Source organism: Acipenser ruthenus, chromosome 1, assembly GCF_902713425.1.
Source record: "Acipenser ruthenus chromosome 1, fAciRut3.2 maternal haplotype, whole genome shotgun sequence".
NCBI lineage: Eukaryota > Metazoa > Chordata > Actinopteri > Acipenseriformes > Acipenseridae > Acipenser > Acipenser ruthenus.
Window position 1 is genome coordinate 51,412,776 of NC_081189.1, and position 18,431 is coordinate 51,431,206.

The following is an 18,431-nucleotide window of genomic DNA, read 5'->3' on the forward strand; positions in this document are numbered from 1 at the left end:
AAAGCACTGTTTTTTTGTATTCAGCCAATGAAGGACTTGTCAGTTATTCTACCTTTTTAAGTACCTGAAATATTCTTTTTTTCTTTTTTCTTATTGATCATTTTGGTACACAGCAGTTTTCCTTTTTCTCAAACTTTATTTATATATATATATATAGTGGGAGAGTGGCTGATGGCAATGCTGGACAGCGGCAGGAAAACCTGCACGCTTGAAATGCTTTTTGGACACCTAAACAAAAATAAACAAAATACAAAATAAAAGCCTAGCTGTCACAGAGCACTAACTAAACTTTCACAGGCACTAAACTAACACGGGACAGCTAAGCTGTTTTCTCGTTACAAAACATATAATACACAGTTGTATTAATTTGAGCTCTTTACATAAACTCACCACAAACCCCCCCACACACAACTCCTACTTCATCCACACCCAGCAGACCAAATGGAGTCTTTTATACATGGTTCAATTACATTAAATTACAAACAATTAACCAATTTGTAACCCTTACAATTATACAATTACCTTGTTGTATTCTCCACAGGTTTATTGTCGGCCTCTCTGATTTTGGCCGATTGATGACACCTGGTGGTCGCTATATTGTTACTGCAGTTTTACATTTTTCACCAGGGAATAAGGCTTTGGACAACCTCAAGCTTACATATTTTCTCTCTGTGACCTTACCACATACCCCTCCCCTCCTCAGCTCAAACCCATGGTTTAGAGCATACTCTGCCGAGAGGCAGTGGACCCTGGGTAACCCGTCTGCATTTCCATTTTTTGTACCACTAAGATGTTCGATGTTAAATCGGTATGGCTGTCGGGATAAGTGGGTCACTTTAGAATTCACTGTAATTATTTATCGGCCACCTAAGTCAAACCTGCTATTTCTGACTGAATTTGGGGATCTGCTATCTATATTGACAGTCAAATATGGGTGATTTTAACCTTTATGTTGACATTTATTCTGATTCTAACTCATTGGAATTTTTGAGGTTACTGGATTCCTTAGATTATATCCAGCATGTCAGAGGTTCTACGCATAATCGTGGCCATACTTTAGATCTGGTAATTTCTCGTGGTTTAGCTGTTAAGAACTTTGTAACCCTAGATCTTACTATTTCTGATCATCTTGCCATTATTTTTAGGTGAATCTGCCAGTATCTACAAAGACTGTGGACTGTACATTTAAATCCTGGGTAATTAATTCTTCAACTGCGGTTAAGCTTTCTGATGTATTGATCTCATTACCACTGAGTCCTTATCAGTAGATGAGCTGGTTAATACCTACAACACCACCTTGTCTGGTATCTTAGATACTATAGCGCCAATGAAAACTCGGAGAGTGTCTTTTGAAAAAAGCTCACGTGGTTTAATGATACAACTCGTCAATATGAAATATGAGGGTTGTAAACTAGAATGGAGATGGCTGGAATCTAAACTGCATGTTCATTACATCGCATGGAAGGGACACCTTTTTTATATATAGGAAGGCTTGTGCTCCCCCCTTCTGGGTGATGGATGCTCGTTCTCCCCCCTTCTGGGCACTAGATGCTCATGCTCCCCTCTTCTGGGCACTGGATGCTCTTGCTCCCCCCTTTCTGGGCACTGGACGCTTGTGCTCCCCCCCTTCTGGGTGATGGATGCTCGTGCTCCCCCCTTCTGGGCACTGGATGCTCGTGCTCCCCTCTTCTAGACGCTGGATGCTCGTGCTCCCCCCTTCTGGGCACTGGATGCTTGTGCTCCCCTCTTCTAGACGCTGGATGCTTGTGCTCCCCTCTTCTGGGCGCTGGATGCTCGTGCTCCCTCCTTCTGGGCGCTGGATGCTCGTGCTCCCCCTTCTGGGCGATGGATGCTCGTGCTCCCCCCTCTGGCTGCTGGCTGCTTGTGCTCCCCCTTCTAGACGCTGGATGCTGGTGCTCCCCCCTCTGGCCGCTGGCTTCTAGTGCTCCCCCCTTCTAGACGCTGGATGCTCATGCTCCCCCCTTTCCAGCTCCTCTTCTTCCTCTTGGAGGGTGCAGCATACCACCGTGTGCCCGTACTCGCCACATACAAGGCACCATCCTTGCTCCTCAAGGCCACTGAGGAGGTCCTCTAGCCCGTCATCCCACTTAATTTGGGCTGTGTCGCGGTTCGCCCAGATCCAGTTGTCCATATATATATATAAAATATTGTCCCACTCCTCACACAAAAATCCAGAAAAATAAATGGATGGCTTGTGGCTTGTGTGTTGACGTCAGCTCAGGAAGTGAATGCACCTATAGCAGACTGGGGTACAACTGCACTTCGGAGTGTTTATTTACAAAATAAAAGGTTTAAAAACAAAACAAAGGGCCAAAATAAACAAACAAAAATAATGACAACACAAACAAGTGTCGTGTTGGTATAAAGCCAGCACGAGTAGCAATTGTTTATTTTTAGTTTTCCTTTCTTTACCTCCTCTCTACTCCCATTCTCCACTCACCGAACACTCAATCTGTTGCAGCCAAAGCTGCAGGTTCTTATAGTGATGACCGAGGGATTAACTAGCTATTAATTATATTATTATCCCTCGGTCACATTTTGCACAGGTTTATTAATTCTGCGTGACTGTCAGCTAGTTAAATAATCCGTAGCTGACAGTCATGCATTCTCACAAGGTATTTTAAAAACCAAAACAAATAATGGTGGACGGCACCTCACTCATCCTGCCAAACAATAAGGGCTTTTCACCATCATATATACAATACATAAATCATAATCATCATAATAATAATAATAATAATAATAATAATAAACAAATACAAAATATGCACAGGGGCGGGGAGTACCCCGTCACAAGTAGTCAATCACAGCATTGACAGCGTACCATTTTCTGGCGTTAAACAGGTACGCGTACCACACTCTGATGATGTACCACTCTGGCACTACACCAGTACTAATGTTAGTATTATATCAGCCATAGAGCACAAACAAGGTTCCCAAAACTGAAAGTAGATCCAAGTAATTATTTTATTACTGTAACATCTCAAAAAGCTCTGCAAATGTCTGTGATATTCTTTGAGCGCTGGATGCTGAAGCAGCTATCTTGTATGTTTATGGCCGTGTTATCTCTGTGGTGCCGGGGCTATGTGTATTGCTCAGATACGCCCCTTTTTTTTCGGCTTCTCTCGGCTCCTATCGGTCTCACTCGGCCATTGAATGGTTTTCTCGGCTTTTTCCGGAGAAAAAACGACTAGTTTTATGTCTTTTTGACATACAATTTTAATGTCGGACCTGGTCTAACATAGGACCGCAAAGGGTTAAAGATAAGGTACATTATTATTTAATTACCCATTTATACAGTTGGGTTTTTACTGGAGCAATCTAGGTAAAGTACCTTGCTCAAGGGTACAGCAGCATTGTCCCCCCACCTGGGATTGAACCCACGACTCTCCGGTCAAGAGTCCAGAGCCCTAACCACTACTCCACACTGCTGCCCCTAGAAAAGTATTGGTTTTGGTGACCGGTAAATGGCTTATCTATCCAGTTGAGTAGTTAGAATGGGAAACGTTTTGTAAGCACTCCTTGATGGAGTTAGGTTTTTGTTTTGTTTGTTTTGTGCAAATAAATACATATACAGGCACCACCCTGTTTTACACCCTATCTGCTGTTTAAGTACTTATTCTACAGTGAAAGACTGTGAAAACGTCCAGAAAAGTGGCAAAACAACCCCAGTTTGCCCCAATACTTATAGGTGAAAACAGGAAATTTGAAATATTGTTTTTCTATACAATTTAACCTACTGGGTTTTCTCTTTGAATTATTTTTTGTAACGTTGCAACACACTAACAACTTGCCGAGACACCCAAAACATTATTTTAAACACACAGGACATGATGCAAACATGTTTGGGTGACTAAAACTACTTAAAGCTGATCTATTCTCTCCTTGTATAGTGAGATTATTCATGTTTTTGATGTGGCTAGAATTTACAAAGTGATGATGAAATTGCTGTTACTCCTGAACCTAGAAAATATGTGGCTGTGTTTTTGTGGAAATTAATTTTGTGGTAGATTATGGCCCCCGTCGGAATTTCATAAAAGGGGGCTCAACTCTAGGACCATGCAGAATGCAGGTTGTAGCTCCCTTTTTGTAATCACTAATTTAGAAGCTATAAAAATGGAAACTCTAGCCCGTTAATCCGAACAGCTGGGGAACATTGTAATGGTTTGTATCAATTAGCGTTCAGATGTTTACAAAAACAGCAATAGTATGTGCATAGAATGTGTACGTGAGCGCATGATTACTGTTTATTACCTATTGCTGTTGTTTACTTACTGTTTATTTGCTTATTTATGATTACCAATCCTTTTCTCTTTCTTTACTGTATTTATTTGGTTATTTCTATATGATTACTGAACATTTTATTTTTGGAATGTCATTTCTTATTTTCTTACTTTATACACCCTGTGTTTCGGTTAGCGTTATTAATTATTGAATGTGCCTTCTGCGCCGTAACTTGACAACAAAGTGCAAACCCACCACTGCCTGCATGTACTGCAGACGCAGGAATTGGTCACATTGTTTGATTTTACTTGGGGATTTGATATTTGTTTGCACATTTATTTTGCATATTTGTTTATTTTGCATTTGGTGTTTTTGTGGTTTTATATTGGGGGGAGGGGGGGGGGGGATGTTGACCACTAACTTAGCCCCCCCCCCAGAATTTCAAAACTCTGCACCTATGCCCTGAATAGAACGCAATCTTTACCCTGGAATGTAAGGTAGGCATTAAAAAATGTGGCTGGAAACCTAACCTGGGCTATCTGAAACAAAAACTTAAAAAAAGTCCATCTTGGATCTCTGTAGATGATGATCTAACTTTGAGTTTAAATAGTTAAAAAATAAAAATGATTCTATTAAAATAACATAATATCATGATTCAAATAAAAAAAAAATGTATGTGTTGTGCATTTTTTTGTTAAAATAGCAAATAGATGACTGTTGTACAATAAGTGCCTCCAAAAACACCATCTTTCACTGTAAACCACCTGTCAAAAGTGGGAGGCACCCACTTAGCAACTGCAGTCCATACTGCAATAAAATCTGTTGAAGTAATTTTAAAAGGGTAATATTTTCTTTACAATGTATCAAAATGTGACCATTAAATGCTTATGTTAAAGTAAGTGAGTTTGTCTCAAGTGTGTTACATTTCTGTTGTTGCAATAAGAGGTGTCTACAGGGTAGCAATGAATGACTGGAGGCTTTTTTTTCCTGATGCAACCAGATTTTACTGAAACACAATAAACAAAGTTTATTTTAAAAGTAATTTTAGTCATAGTAAAACAGGTTTAAAAGGCACTGCATATCAACAGGACACTCAGTACTGCATCTCCAGGCCTGTCCCACTCTCCGCTGTAGTTTTCACATACCTCTTCATAGTCATGCATACTGATAAATCATCTCCTCATCACTCATTTTATCACCAAACTCCTCAATAATGCGATCCAAGTCATTATTTTACTATACCATCTCAAAAAGCTTGGCGAATGTCTGTGATATTCTTTGAGCGCTGGATGCGGAAGCAGCTATCTTGTTTGTTTATGTACGTGTTATGCCTGTGGTGAAGGGACTATGTATATTGCTCAGATCTGCTTACTTTATTTATTTTTTTTATTTTTTTTCGGCTTCTCTCGGCTTCTACCGGTCTCACTCAGCCGTTGAAAGGTTTTCTCGGCTTTTTCCGTAGAGAAAACGATTAGAGACCTGTGCTTGACGTCTTTTTGATGATCGGAAACGATTGGACCGGAAAGGAATAATTGTAATATCGGACCTGGTCCGACATAGGACCGCAAAGGGTTGAAGGAAAATTAATAATAAAACTGTGAAATCATAATATAGCCTGACAGTGGCGTGCGAGTGGTCCCGTGGGACAGACAGATTACGTTTTTTTTTCTTTCCTGAAGTGCCATGAGCACAAGCAGTAGAATGAGCACAGATTAGAAAGCAGTGCATTTACATGAATGCTAGATGTAGATTTGTTTTTTGAATAATGCTGGCAAAGAAAAGAAGTTTGTAATTTTGACAAGACAAATGTGCCTTCATAATGTGCAAGTTATTTAAGAACATAAGAAAGTTTACAAATGAGAGGAGGCCATTCGGCCCATCTTGCTCGTTTGTTTGTTAGTAGCTTATTGATCCCAGAATCTCATTAAGCAGCTTCTTGAAGGATCCCAGGGTGTCAGCTGCAGCAGCATTACTGGGGAGTTGGTTCCAGACCCTCACAATTCTCTGTGTAAAAAAGTGCCTCCTATTTTCTGTTCTGAATGCCCCTTTATCTAATCTCCATTTGTGATCCCTGGTCCTTGTTTATTTTTTCAGGTCAAAAAAGTCCCCTGGGTCGACATTGTCTATACCTTTTAGGTTTTTGAATGCTTGAATCAGATCACGCGTAGTCTTCTTTGTTCAAGACTGAATAGATTCAATTCTTTCAGCCTGTCTGCATACGACATGCCTTTTAAACCCGGGATAATTCTGGTCGCTCTTCTTTGCACTCTTTCTAGAGCAGCAATATTCTTTTTATAACAAGGTGACCAGAACTGAACACAGTATTCTAGTTGAGGTCTTACTAATGCATTGTAAAAGTTTAACATAACTTCCCTTGATTTAAGTTCAACACTTTTCACAATATATCCGAGCATCTTGTTGGCCTTTTTTATAGCTTCCCCACATTGTCTAGATGAAGACATTGCTGAGTCAACGTAAACTCCTAGGTCTTTTTCATAGATTCCTTCTTCAATTTCAGTATCTCCCATATGATATTTATAATGCACATTGGTATTGCCTGCGTGCAGTACCTTACACTTTTCTCTATTAAATGTCATTTGCCATGTGTCTGCCCAGTTCTGAATGCTGTCTAGATCATTTTGAATGATCTTGGCTGCTGCAACGGTATTTGCCACTCCTATTTTTGTGTCATCAGCAAATTTAACAAGTTTGCTTACTATACCAGAATCTAAGTCTTTAATGTAGATTAGAAAGAGCAGAGGACCTCATTAATACTGATCCTTGTGGTACTCCACTGGTTACCTTGCTCCATTTTGAGGTTTCTCCTCTAATTAGTACTTTGTTTTCTATATGTTAACCACTCCCTAATCCATGTGCATGAATTTCCTTGAATCCACACTGCGTTCAGTTTGAGAATTAATCTTTTATGCGGGACTTTGTCAAAAGCTTTCTAGAAATCTAAATAAACCATGTCATATGTTTTGCAAATTTGCAAATTTGTGGATGTTGCATCCTCAAAAAAAATCAAGCTGGTTAATAGACACGATCCCCCTTTCTTAAACAATGCTGGATAAGGGCATCTGCTAAGAAATAAATAAATAAATAAATAAATAAATAAATAATAATAATAATAATAATAATAATAATAATAATAATAATAATAATACTAGGATACTGTAACCATATAGGTAATTTTCCATTTAGGATCTTATTATAGTTTCCTGGGTCAATAAGATACTAACAACCAAACGAGTAAGATGGGCTGAATGGCCTCCTCTCGTTTGTAAACTTTCTTATGTTCTTAAGTTTACATATAATAGAAGTCAGGCTTATTGGTCTGTAGTTACCTGGTTCGGTTTTGTCTCCCTTTTTGTGGATCGGTATTACGTTTGCAATTTTCCAGTCTGTCGGTATAACCCCTGTGTCAAGAGACTGTTGCATGATCTTGGTTAGCGGTTTGTAAATAACTTCTTTCATTTCTTTGAGTACTATTGGGAGGATCTCATGCGGCCAAGGGGATTTGTTTATTTTAAGAGCTCCTAGCCCCTTTAACACTTCTGCCTCTGTTATGCTAAAGTTATTTAAAACTGGATAGGAACAGGTCGACATGTGGGGCATGTTGTCCGTGTCCTCCTTTGTAAAAACCTGTGAAAAGTAATCATTTAATATATTTGCTATTTTTTTTTCTTCATCTATGATTTTGCCATCTGTGTCTCTTAGACATTTAACCTCCTCTTTGAATGTTCTCTTGCTGTTATAATATTGGAAGAATATTTTGGAATTGGTTTTAGCCCCCTTAGCAATATTGATTTCTATCTCTCTCTTGGCCTTTCTAACTTCCTTTTTGACTTGTGTTTGCAGTTCCAAGTACTCTTTCTGTGTACTTTGTTTTTGGTCCCTTTTAAATGCTCTGTAAAGTGCCTTTTTTCGCTGAATATTTTTTTAAATTGATCTATTAAACCATTTTGGCCATTTTGTTTTAGATTTAGATTTGTCTACTTTTGGGATGTAATTGTTTTGCGCCTCTAGTACTACATTTAAGAAAAACAGCCATCCGTTTTCTGTGGATGTTTTCTCTATTTTCTCCAATCTATTTCTGTTAGTCTCTGTTTCATACCTTCATAGTTTGCTTTTTTAAAATTGTAAACCTTAGCTTTAGTCATTACTTTTTGGGTTTTAAAAATCACTTCAAATGAGACTATGTTGTGGTCTGAGTTTGCCAATGGCTCCCCTCTAGTCGGTGCCTTGACAAATTGCTTTAGGAAGCAGTCATTTGTCATTTCCACCATTTCAATTTCGTCCGTCGTGCTCCCCACTGGGTTTTCCCATTTTATATGGGGGAAGTTGAAATCCCCCATTAGTATGGCTTTTCCTTTGCTACACGCATTTCTAATGTGATTGTATAACAGATTATTGGCGTCTGAATTTGGCATTCTATAGCAAGACTATTTCTTATGTATAGCGCTTCTGTCCTGCCTGTCTTTCCTATACAGTGTGTACCCACTAATATTATATTCATCTCCATCACTCTCAGACAACCAAGTTTCTGTAACACCTATCACATCGTAGTTTGTTGGATGTTTTGATTTCTGGTGGTTGTGTTTGACAAAATTTCTTTTTTTTCCCTGCTTCTGCCTTCCTGAACCCAGCTGTTTTGACCATCTGCCATCTCCCTGGTGGCTTTCAGTCTGCTAGGAGTGCTGACTTCCATGAATTGTGGATGTGCGAGCTCCTCAAACTCCTGTTGCTGTCTTATTTCCTGCAGCTCCATTTCTAGCATACTTAGTAGTTTAAACAAGTCCTGGATCGTGCGGCACATTACACACACTTGGTTGAGTTCTGCTGGGTTTTCTCGGATTTCCCACATCATGCAGGTGTCACAGATTACTGGCTTGAAGACCATGTGGAAGTTTAGTTCAGCTGCTTTCAAACTGCTTCTAACTGCTCTGTACATTTCCACGACTGTACTTCTCCCACGCTGTCGCTTCCACACACTGTTGCTTTTGCCTGGCTTTTGTTTATATCTGTTGTGCTGCTGGCTCTGCCCCTCGCCCGTGCCTCAGAACAGCGGCGAATTTGAATCAGCTGCTCTGAGCTTCAGCTTGTTATCAGAAAAACACACGCAGCTGTTAGACTTTAAGCTGCAGTGTTTTCTGATCAAAGCAATTAAAGATGTAATTTCTCCTTACTGCTTCTAACTGCTCTGTATTTTTCCACGACTGTATTTCTCCCACTCTGTCGCTTCCACACGCTGTCGCTGGAAGAACTACCTCGCTTTGTTGTGTTCTGTTGTGCTGCTGGCTCCGCCCCTCTCTCGTGTCTCAGAACGGTGGCGAATTTGAATCAGCTGCTCATACCCCTTCCCATTGGACAGGAGCTGGGTTACTGTGAACAGAGATAATACCACAGTAGTCTATTGCTATTGCTCCATCTAGTGGTAAATCAAAATAAAACTACATGCATATTTCATATAATTATTCCACGTGACTTTTTTTCTAGACTGCATCTTCATATTCCTCATCTATAAAAGTGGAGGGGCAACTGCCCCTCCCTCCCTCCTCCTGTCCCTGTAATCCTGCCCTGCCAGTGTGTATATGTCTAAGTACAGTATTTATATAACATACCTAATTTAATGAGATTCCTGGGCTTGAATCTCCACTACCAGGTCAGCAAACAATGTTGTCATTTTGTGCATTGAAAGTTGCTGATGGCAAAGTTCCTGTTTCTTTTGTTTAAATTATTATTATCACATTCTGAATACTTTATAGATAAATGGCATCTAAATTTTGCAGTTTTAAGAGTTTTGTTTGACAAAACCTTCTGACAAAAAATGCACTGGGGCTTTGGTCGTCCTCGAATCCAATAAATGTAAATGCCAGTGCAACCATTACCTTGTTTAGCAAATTAATCTATCCATTTCTAACGCAACTTATTATTCCCCAACTTCGCTTGATGTACAAATAAAAAACAACGGAATACAAAGACGAGGTGGGTTTAAAAATGATTGGAGAGTGTACAGGATGTTGTGGTTTTAATGTTTTTTTTTTTGTTTTTTTTAGTCATTCTAACCAAGTTAGGAATATTCAATGCAGTGCGCTACTTTCAAGAGGTGCGAAGAGGCTGGGACAGCCACACAACTTTTTTCTCTCCCTGAACAGTGAACACAAGCAGTAGAATGATCACAGATTAGAAAGAAGTGCGTTGACGTGAATGCAAGATGTAGATTTTTTTAAATAATCCTAAAAAAAGAAGTCTGTACTTTTGCCAAGACAAATATGCCTTCATAATGTGTTATTTTGTTAGTATTTGTTTCACATTAGAAAGCTGTTTTAGTTAATAACGGCTTTGAAGGCGATGCTTGGTATTGCATCAAAGGGAGTTGTAATATATATTAATTTATAAACACACCCGTAATAAAAGAAAACAGATAAAGGGGGAAAATGCAGACTACATACATATCTTGTAGTGATATATCACGTGGTTAAAGCTGTTTTGTTGTGTTGCTGAGTAGTAGTACGACGTGTGATAATGTAGAACTGCGTAACTGAATTTTGGAAACACAGACAGAAACACAACAGAGAAGCACACTGAATATATCATGTAGGATAAACAATAAGGAAAAGAAAAAAAAACAGAAATAACAGACCTATGTTCTAATTTTTTTAAGAGTAGTGCATGTTACATTAAAAATGAAAGAGGGAATTTCAGCCCCTATTGTGCATTGTTTGACCTTTTTGTATCTTTTTTTCATACACATTCTTTTTATAACATGACCCCTTTTCTAGGATATCTTGAAACAAAGCTCCCTCTTTACAGCAGTTACTGCATAGTGTCAGTTAAGGTTTAACTCGTGTTATATTAAAATACATGACTGAGTGATACATGCAGAGGGTACAAAGCTTTCAGTATTTTCAGCTTTTTTGTTTATGGTGAATTGGTTCTATTTTATCAGTTATTTTTTAAGGCTTATTTTGTATGAAAAAATATAGCGTGTATTAATATCAATACATTTTAGAAATAATTATTCATTGCACTCAAATTGTCTAATTTTTTTCAATGTTTACACCTGGCTGCGCATATGAATACCTGCACTTTTTTGTTGAGAATTTTACCCATATATATAAGGGCTGTCAATCGCAGTTAACTTAAGAACATAAGAACATAAGAAAGTTTACAAACGAGAGGAGGCCATTCAGCCCATCTTGCTTGTTTGGTTGTTAGTAGCTTATTGATCCCAGAATCTCATTAAGCAGCTTCTTGAAGGATCCCAGGGTGTCAGCTGCAGCAGCATTACTGGGGAGTTGGTTCCAGACCCTCACAATTCTCTGTGTAAAAAAGTGCCTCCTATTTTCTGTTCTGAATGCCCCTTTATCTAATCTCCATTTGTGATCCCTGGTCCTTGTTTATTTTTTCAGGTCAAAAAAGTCCCCTGGGTCGACATTGTCTATACCTTTTAGGTTTTTGAATGCTTGAATCAGATCACGCGTAGTCTTCTTTGTTCAAGACTGAATAGATTCAATTCTTTCAGCCTGTCTGCATACGACATGCCTTTTAAACCCGGGATAATTCTGGTTGCTCTTCTTTGCACTCTTTCTAGAGCAGCAATATCCTTTTTGTAACGAGGTGACCAGAACTGAACACAATATTCTAGGTGAGGTCTTACTAATGCATTGTAGAGTTTTAACATTACTTCCCTTGATTTAAATTCAACACTTCTCACAATATATCCAAGCATCTTGTTAGCCTTTTTTATAGCTTCCCCACATTGTCTAGATGAAGACATTTCTGAGTCAACATAAACTCCTAGGTCTTTTTCATAGTTCCCTTCTTCAATTTCACTATCTCCCATATGATATTTATAATGCACATTTTTACTGCCCGCATGCAATACTTTACACTTTTCTCTATTAAATTTAATTTGCCATGTGTCTGCCCAATTTTGAATGCGGTCTAGATCATTTTGAATGACCTTTGCTGCTTCAACAGTGTCTGCCACTCCTCCTATTTTTGTGTCGTCTGCAAATTTAACGAGTTTGCTTACTATATCAGAGTCTAAATCATTAATGTAGATTAGGAATAGCAGAGGACCTAATACTGATCCCTGTGGTACACCACTGGTTACCTCAGTCCATTTTGAGGTTTCTCCTCTAATCAGTACTTTCTGTTTTCTACCTGTTAACCACTCCCTAATCCATGTGCATGCATTTCCTTGAATCCCTACTGCGTTCAGTTTGAGAATTAATCTTTTATGCGGGACTTTGTCAAAAGCTTTCTGGAAATCTAAATAAACCATGTCGTATGCTTTGCAGTTATCCATTTTCAATGTTGCATCCTCAAAAAAGTCAAGCAGGTTAGTTAGACATGATCTCCCTTTCCTAAAACCATGCTGGCTGTCTCCCAGGATATTGTTACCATATAAGTAATTTTCCATTTTGGATCTTATTATAGTTTCCATAAGTTTACATATAATAGAAGTCAGGCTTATTGGTCTGTGGTTACCTGGTTCGGTTTTGTCTCCCTTTTTGTGGATTGGTATTACATTTGCTATTTTCCAGTCTGTTGGTACAACCCCTGTGTCAAGAGACTGTTGCATGATCTTGGTTAGCGGTTTGTAAATAACTTCTTTCATTTCTTTGAGTACTATTGGGAGGATCTCATCCGGCCCAGGGGATTTGTTTATTTTAAGAGCTCCTAGTCCCTTTAACACTTCTGCCTCTGTTATGCTAAAGTTATTTAAAACTGGATAGGAACAGGTCGACATGTGGGGCATGTTGTCCGTGTCCTCCTTTGTAAAAACCTGTGAAAAGTAATCATTTAATATATTTGCTATTTTTTTTTCTTCATCTATGATTTTGCCATTTGTGTCTCTTAGACATTTAACCTCCTCTTTGAATGTTCTCTTGCTGTTATAATATTGGAAAAACATTTTGGAATTGGTTTTAGCCCCCTTAGCAATATTGATTTCTATCTCTCTCTTGGCCTTTCTAACTTCTGTGATTAACGCATTAATTGTTTTTGGTGATTAATTATTTTAACATGCGTTAATTGCACTTCTGTGTCTTGAGCCTTTTGGCACACCGTACTTCAATCCCAGCAGCAGAAACTATAATAAGATCTAAAATGGAAAATTACCTATATGGTAACAATATCCTGGGAGACAGTCAGCATGGTTTTAGGAAAGGGAGATCGTGTCTAACTAACCTGCTTGATTTTTTTGAGGATGCAACATCAACAATGGATAATTGCAAAGCATACGATATGGTTTATTTAGATTTCCAGAAAGCTTTTGACAAAGTCCCGCATAAAAGATTAATTCTCAAACTGAACGCAATAGGGATTCAAGGAAATGCATGCACATGGTTAACATGTAGAAAACAGAAAGTACTGATTAGAGGAGAAACCTCAAAATGGAGCGAGGTAACCAGTGGTCTACCACAGGGATCAGTATTACGTCCTCTGCTATTCCTAATCTACATTAATGATTTAGATTCTGGTACATTAAGCAAACTTGTTAAATTTGCAGACGACACAAAAATAGGAGGAGTGGCAAACACTGTTGCAGCAGCAAAGGTCATTCAAAATGATCTAGACAGCATTCAGAAATGGGCAGACACATGGCAAATGATATTTAATAGAGAAAGGTGTAAGGTACTACACGCAGGCAATAAAAATGTGCATTATAAATATCAAATGGGAGATACTGAAATTGAAGAAGGAATCTATGAAAAAGACCTAGGAGTTTATGTTGACTCAGAAATGTCCTCAGCTAGACAATGTGGGAAAGCTATAAAAAAGGCCAACAAGATGCTCGGATATATTGTGAGAAGTGTTGAATTTAATTCAAGTAAGTAATGTTAAAACTTTACAATGCATTAGTAAGACCTCACCTAGAATATTGTGTTCAGTTCTGGTCACCTTGTTACAAAAAGGATATTGCTGCTCTAGAAAGAGTACAAAGAAGAGCAACCAGTATTATCCCGGGTTTAAAAGGCATGTCGTATGCAGACAGGCTAAAATAATTGAATCTATTCAGTCTTGAACAAAGAAGACTACGCGGTGATCTGATTCAAACATTCAAAATCCTAAAAGGTATAGACAATGTCGACCCAGGGGACTTCTTTGACCTGAAAAAATAAACAAGGACCAGGGATCACAAATGGAGATTAGATAAAGGGGCATTCAGAACAGAAAATAGGAGGCACTTTTTTACACAGAGAATTGTGAGGGTATGGAACCAACTCCCCAGTAATGTTGTTGAAGCTGACACCCTGGGATCCTTCAAGAAGCTGCTTGATGAGATTCTGGGATCAATAAGCTACTAACAACCAAACGAGCAAGATGGGCTGAATGGCCTCCTCTCGTCTGTAAACTTTCTTATGTTCTTATGAGTGTCTGAGTGCAGTTATTGTTTAAATAGAAAGTTAGTCACTGGATGGCGTAATGGAGCAAAGCACCAATAATGAATGGTAGGTGTTTTTTTTTTGTTTGTTTTTTTTTGTTGACGTTTCTGAAGTTCTGACAGCTCATTGGACAGAAAGACGCTTAACAGTCTACTGTTAAGGTGAGTTCCAGTAATAACACAGATTATAAAATGGGTATTTTAAATACTCTATCCTGATTGGTCAAACACGTCACATGGGGGTGTTGATATTACAGCATATTCCCATGGGTAGGCAGTTTTTTCAAAAATGGGGAAATCACTAGCAGATATCCATACGCCACTAGAATTTAAAAACAAAAACGGCAGACATATTGGAATTTATCGCAATAAACATGACCGACGAGATTTATGTAAATGTTGAACTTTTGGGAAACCGAAGTATACATGAGATATTGAATGAATCTGAATCGGACACTAATGATTAATTAAAGTAGTGAAAAAAAGCAAAAGTATTAAAATAAATTCAAAACTCGCCATTCTGATCGCTCTGTTCCTTCTCCCTGAACCACGGCGTTTCTCTATCCCATTTTGAAAATAAATAGTTTAAAAAATATCTCTTAAACTTTCAGCTTTTCACAAAAGATTTGGGTCCCTCTTAAAAGAGACTTTGGGGTTTAAAGATGTTTTGTTGCCATTGCTCCCGGTCTGTCCATTCTTCAGTCTGCCTGCCTGCTGCCACTGGACCCACCCCCTGCGCAGCTGTGTGATCTGATGCTGAACATTTATAAATTAATCTCGACAATTCCTGCCATACCTTTTAAATGTGTCCAGGTACGATGGTATCATGTCTTCTGCTGTGCCCTGCATTGTTTTAAATTGTTTCTTAACACTGGTCCGGTAGTTCTCCAAGTTGCCAAGCTGTAAATTGCAAAGTCAGTTTGATAAGTAACCGGGTATTCCATGCAAATAACGTCTTTCTCGCCACTGTGAAGCTGTAGCACAAATCTGGTATGGATGCCTCCTCTTACTACTCCACTCTCACCTGATACTGTTGCAGGTCTTGTGAGGAAGGGTCTGTGTGATTTAAAGGCAAACTCATTTGTGCTGTGTCATAATGAAAATGGACAGTAATATTTTACTTTAAAATGTAATTAATAAACCAAGAAGTGTAACGAATCAAAAGTGCACTTTCATGGCAATGTTCAATTCAACATCTGAAATTATTTTTTAATTAATGCATTTTTCATTTTATTTTTTTATGTTTTAAGGGACTATTTTTTCTAAGGTCAGGCAGAGGTGGAAGGATATTTAATAAAAATTACTTTTTTTGCTAATTAAAACATGTTTTTATTAGGTTTTTTTTTTGTAATGTTGGTTGATCCATTTTCTAAGTGCAATAAGGCACTTCAGGGTGTGGGATATCCACACACATCGGGTGGTTAAAGCCAATCGGCTTCGCCTCGTGACTTATAACGCACCCGGGGCGTGTGGATATTAGAGTATCACACATGAGTACATCAAGTCTGCTGCATGCTGAGCATGCCTTCACTTCTCAAAATACACTAGTAGCTCTTCTGCTACAGACAACAACAATACAACAACAAATTAAACCCACCAATTTCGACAGGAATTTAGGATCGCTGCAAGCCCGTGAATCAAGCTAAATATGATAAGAGTTGCAGTAGGCTGCGTTGCAGTTATTTTTTTAGGCGTAGTATGTAAAGCCTACCATTTTTTTCTTGTTAGTTTGCAGTTTTTGGATATGAAGACAAAGTTGTTTTTTTTTATGTTTTTTTCACAATGAACAGTGCATTTCATAGAGGTGCTTACTGTAGATATATTTATAATTTTATTTTTTTAAAAATCAATCAATCCACAATCACATTTAAAAATAGATTTTTTATCTCTATGCTGATCAAGCTTTATTGTGTTGGTTGTATTTATAATTTCTAAATTATTGCCACTAGTAAATATTGGTGATGGTCTCAATGGGTAAATTTCCTGGTTAAATGAACGAGACACAACACTGGTCTCTCTCATTCATTACATAAATAAAAATATTCCTGGTTCCCAGTAAACAAAAATGGCTAGGTGTGCAGGTGGACACTCGCAGTTAAAATATAAACGAAATACCACTTGTCAGACAAGCCAACAAAAACTAGAAAAACACAGCAGAGACTCGGCAACTCAGTATCAGTCTTCTCACAGAAAACACGGTGTATGGAGAACTGTTGGATGACCTAAAAAAAAAAAAAAAAAACTGCTGCAAGTTCAAGTGAACCCAAACAAGCCCAAACGTTCCGCAGTTCGTCCTTGGTAAAGCAAAAACACACAATAACTGAGGTAGTTCATAAATCGCTTCCAGTGATTTAAAAATTAAAAAGGCTAATCTATTTGTGTTTATTTTTTGTCTAGTTACGATTGCCTGCTTGTTCTCATGAGTTTGTTTCAACAAGTTATCTACAGTTTTCTTTGTACCGTTAAAAAAGAGTCTTAAAGTTGATAATCTTGTATTCTTTTTTTTATTTTAGGTCCTGGAGCATATAATATATTTAACTATGGACTTGCACAAGAAAGTTTGAAAAAGGCATACCTAGAGAGCACAAGAAAAGGAGGGTTTGGATCTACAGCCACACGAACCCCTGAATTGCTAAGGAGGCAAGATGTTGTGACACCAGGTCCTGCTCATTATCAGGTATGTGTAGACATTTTATTTAGTTTGCATACCTTGTTAAAAAATCTATCAATGTGCTTGCCGACCTTTACAGGGTTCAACATTAACCATGGCCTGGCGGCCCGGGGCCAGTAGAGATCGCAGTTTGGCCGGTAGTTATGAAGCACCACAGGCCCAAATAGGCCGGTAACATTTTTTAACTGTATAATGTACATAGTATAGTGCACATGGCTTCCATTTCATGAACGCAGGAAAATGGGTCAGTGTGCCAAAAAGCTGAAAAACAAATTTACAAACCCATTTTTAAAAACATACCCACCCCCGAATAACGGCATAAATGACTCGTCCGAACTTTCCCACCGCACGTCGTATTTGTTGTATAGTCAGCATCTGAGACTACGCACTGAAGTGCAGTTAGTAATACTCGTTACCTCGACATGGCAATTTTTTACAATTGTTTTTTTTTTTACAACTAAGCAACCAACTGCACCAATAAGCAAAAGTAAAGCGTTTGAATCAATAATGAGAAGAAATGAAATTATGAAAAAACAAATTAAGACGAAAATATAGAGTGGAGTGGAAGAATTAATCTGGCTTCATGATGACAGTAGGGCTGTGGCCGAAGGTTTGTTCGCTAGCCAGGGATGGAAGATTGTTTTAAACCTTCGTCAGGTTCGTCAGACGGGTTCATGCACTGTGTTTTTTTTTCTTCTTCTTCCTGTTAACAGAAACTGTTTGACAATGTGTGAATACTATAAATCACACATTAAATGTCACTCACATGCAAAATTTGATCATTTTTATTTGTATAATGCATATTAGGTAAACAAATGTTGTTATTAAAATCCGCTACCAAATCGCATACGTAGCAACTTTAGCGCCGCTGCCGTGTATGGAGCAGGGTATAGTATCCAAAGCAGTGGGCTCGTACCTCTAGTGATTTTACTGCTTAAGTAAAATATGAATGCCTAGTGCACAGTAGAATATGTTTGAAACATACAAAATATATGCTAACACTAATAATTTTAATTTCTTAAACTGAGCACCGTCCGCCCCTCCCCGCTCCACCTCGTGTTATCCAGAGGCAAAACTTTAATTTCTTCATTCGCCATCTCGACAGCAAAGTGTTGT

General features: G+C 38.3%; 1 protein-coding gene across 1 annotated transcript in view; it reads left to right on the top strand.

The window, feature by feature from the left end:
- stpg2 (sperm-tail PG-rich repeat containing 2) overlaps positions 1–18,431 on the top strand; it is a 288,221-nt gene that overhangs the window by 65,105 nt on the left and 204,685 nt on the right. Inside the window, exon 9 of the mRNA XM_034033821.2 lies at positions 17,158–17,321. Within this exon, the coding sequence (XP_033889712.2) occupies positions 17,158–17,321 (164 nt within the window). The remainder of the gene's footprint in view (positions 1–17,157; positions 17,322–18,431) is intronic.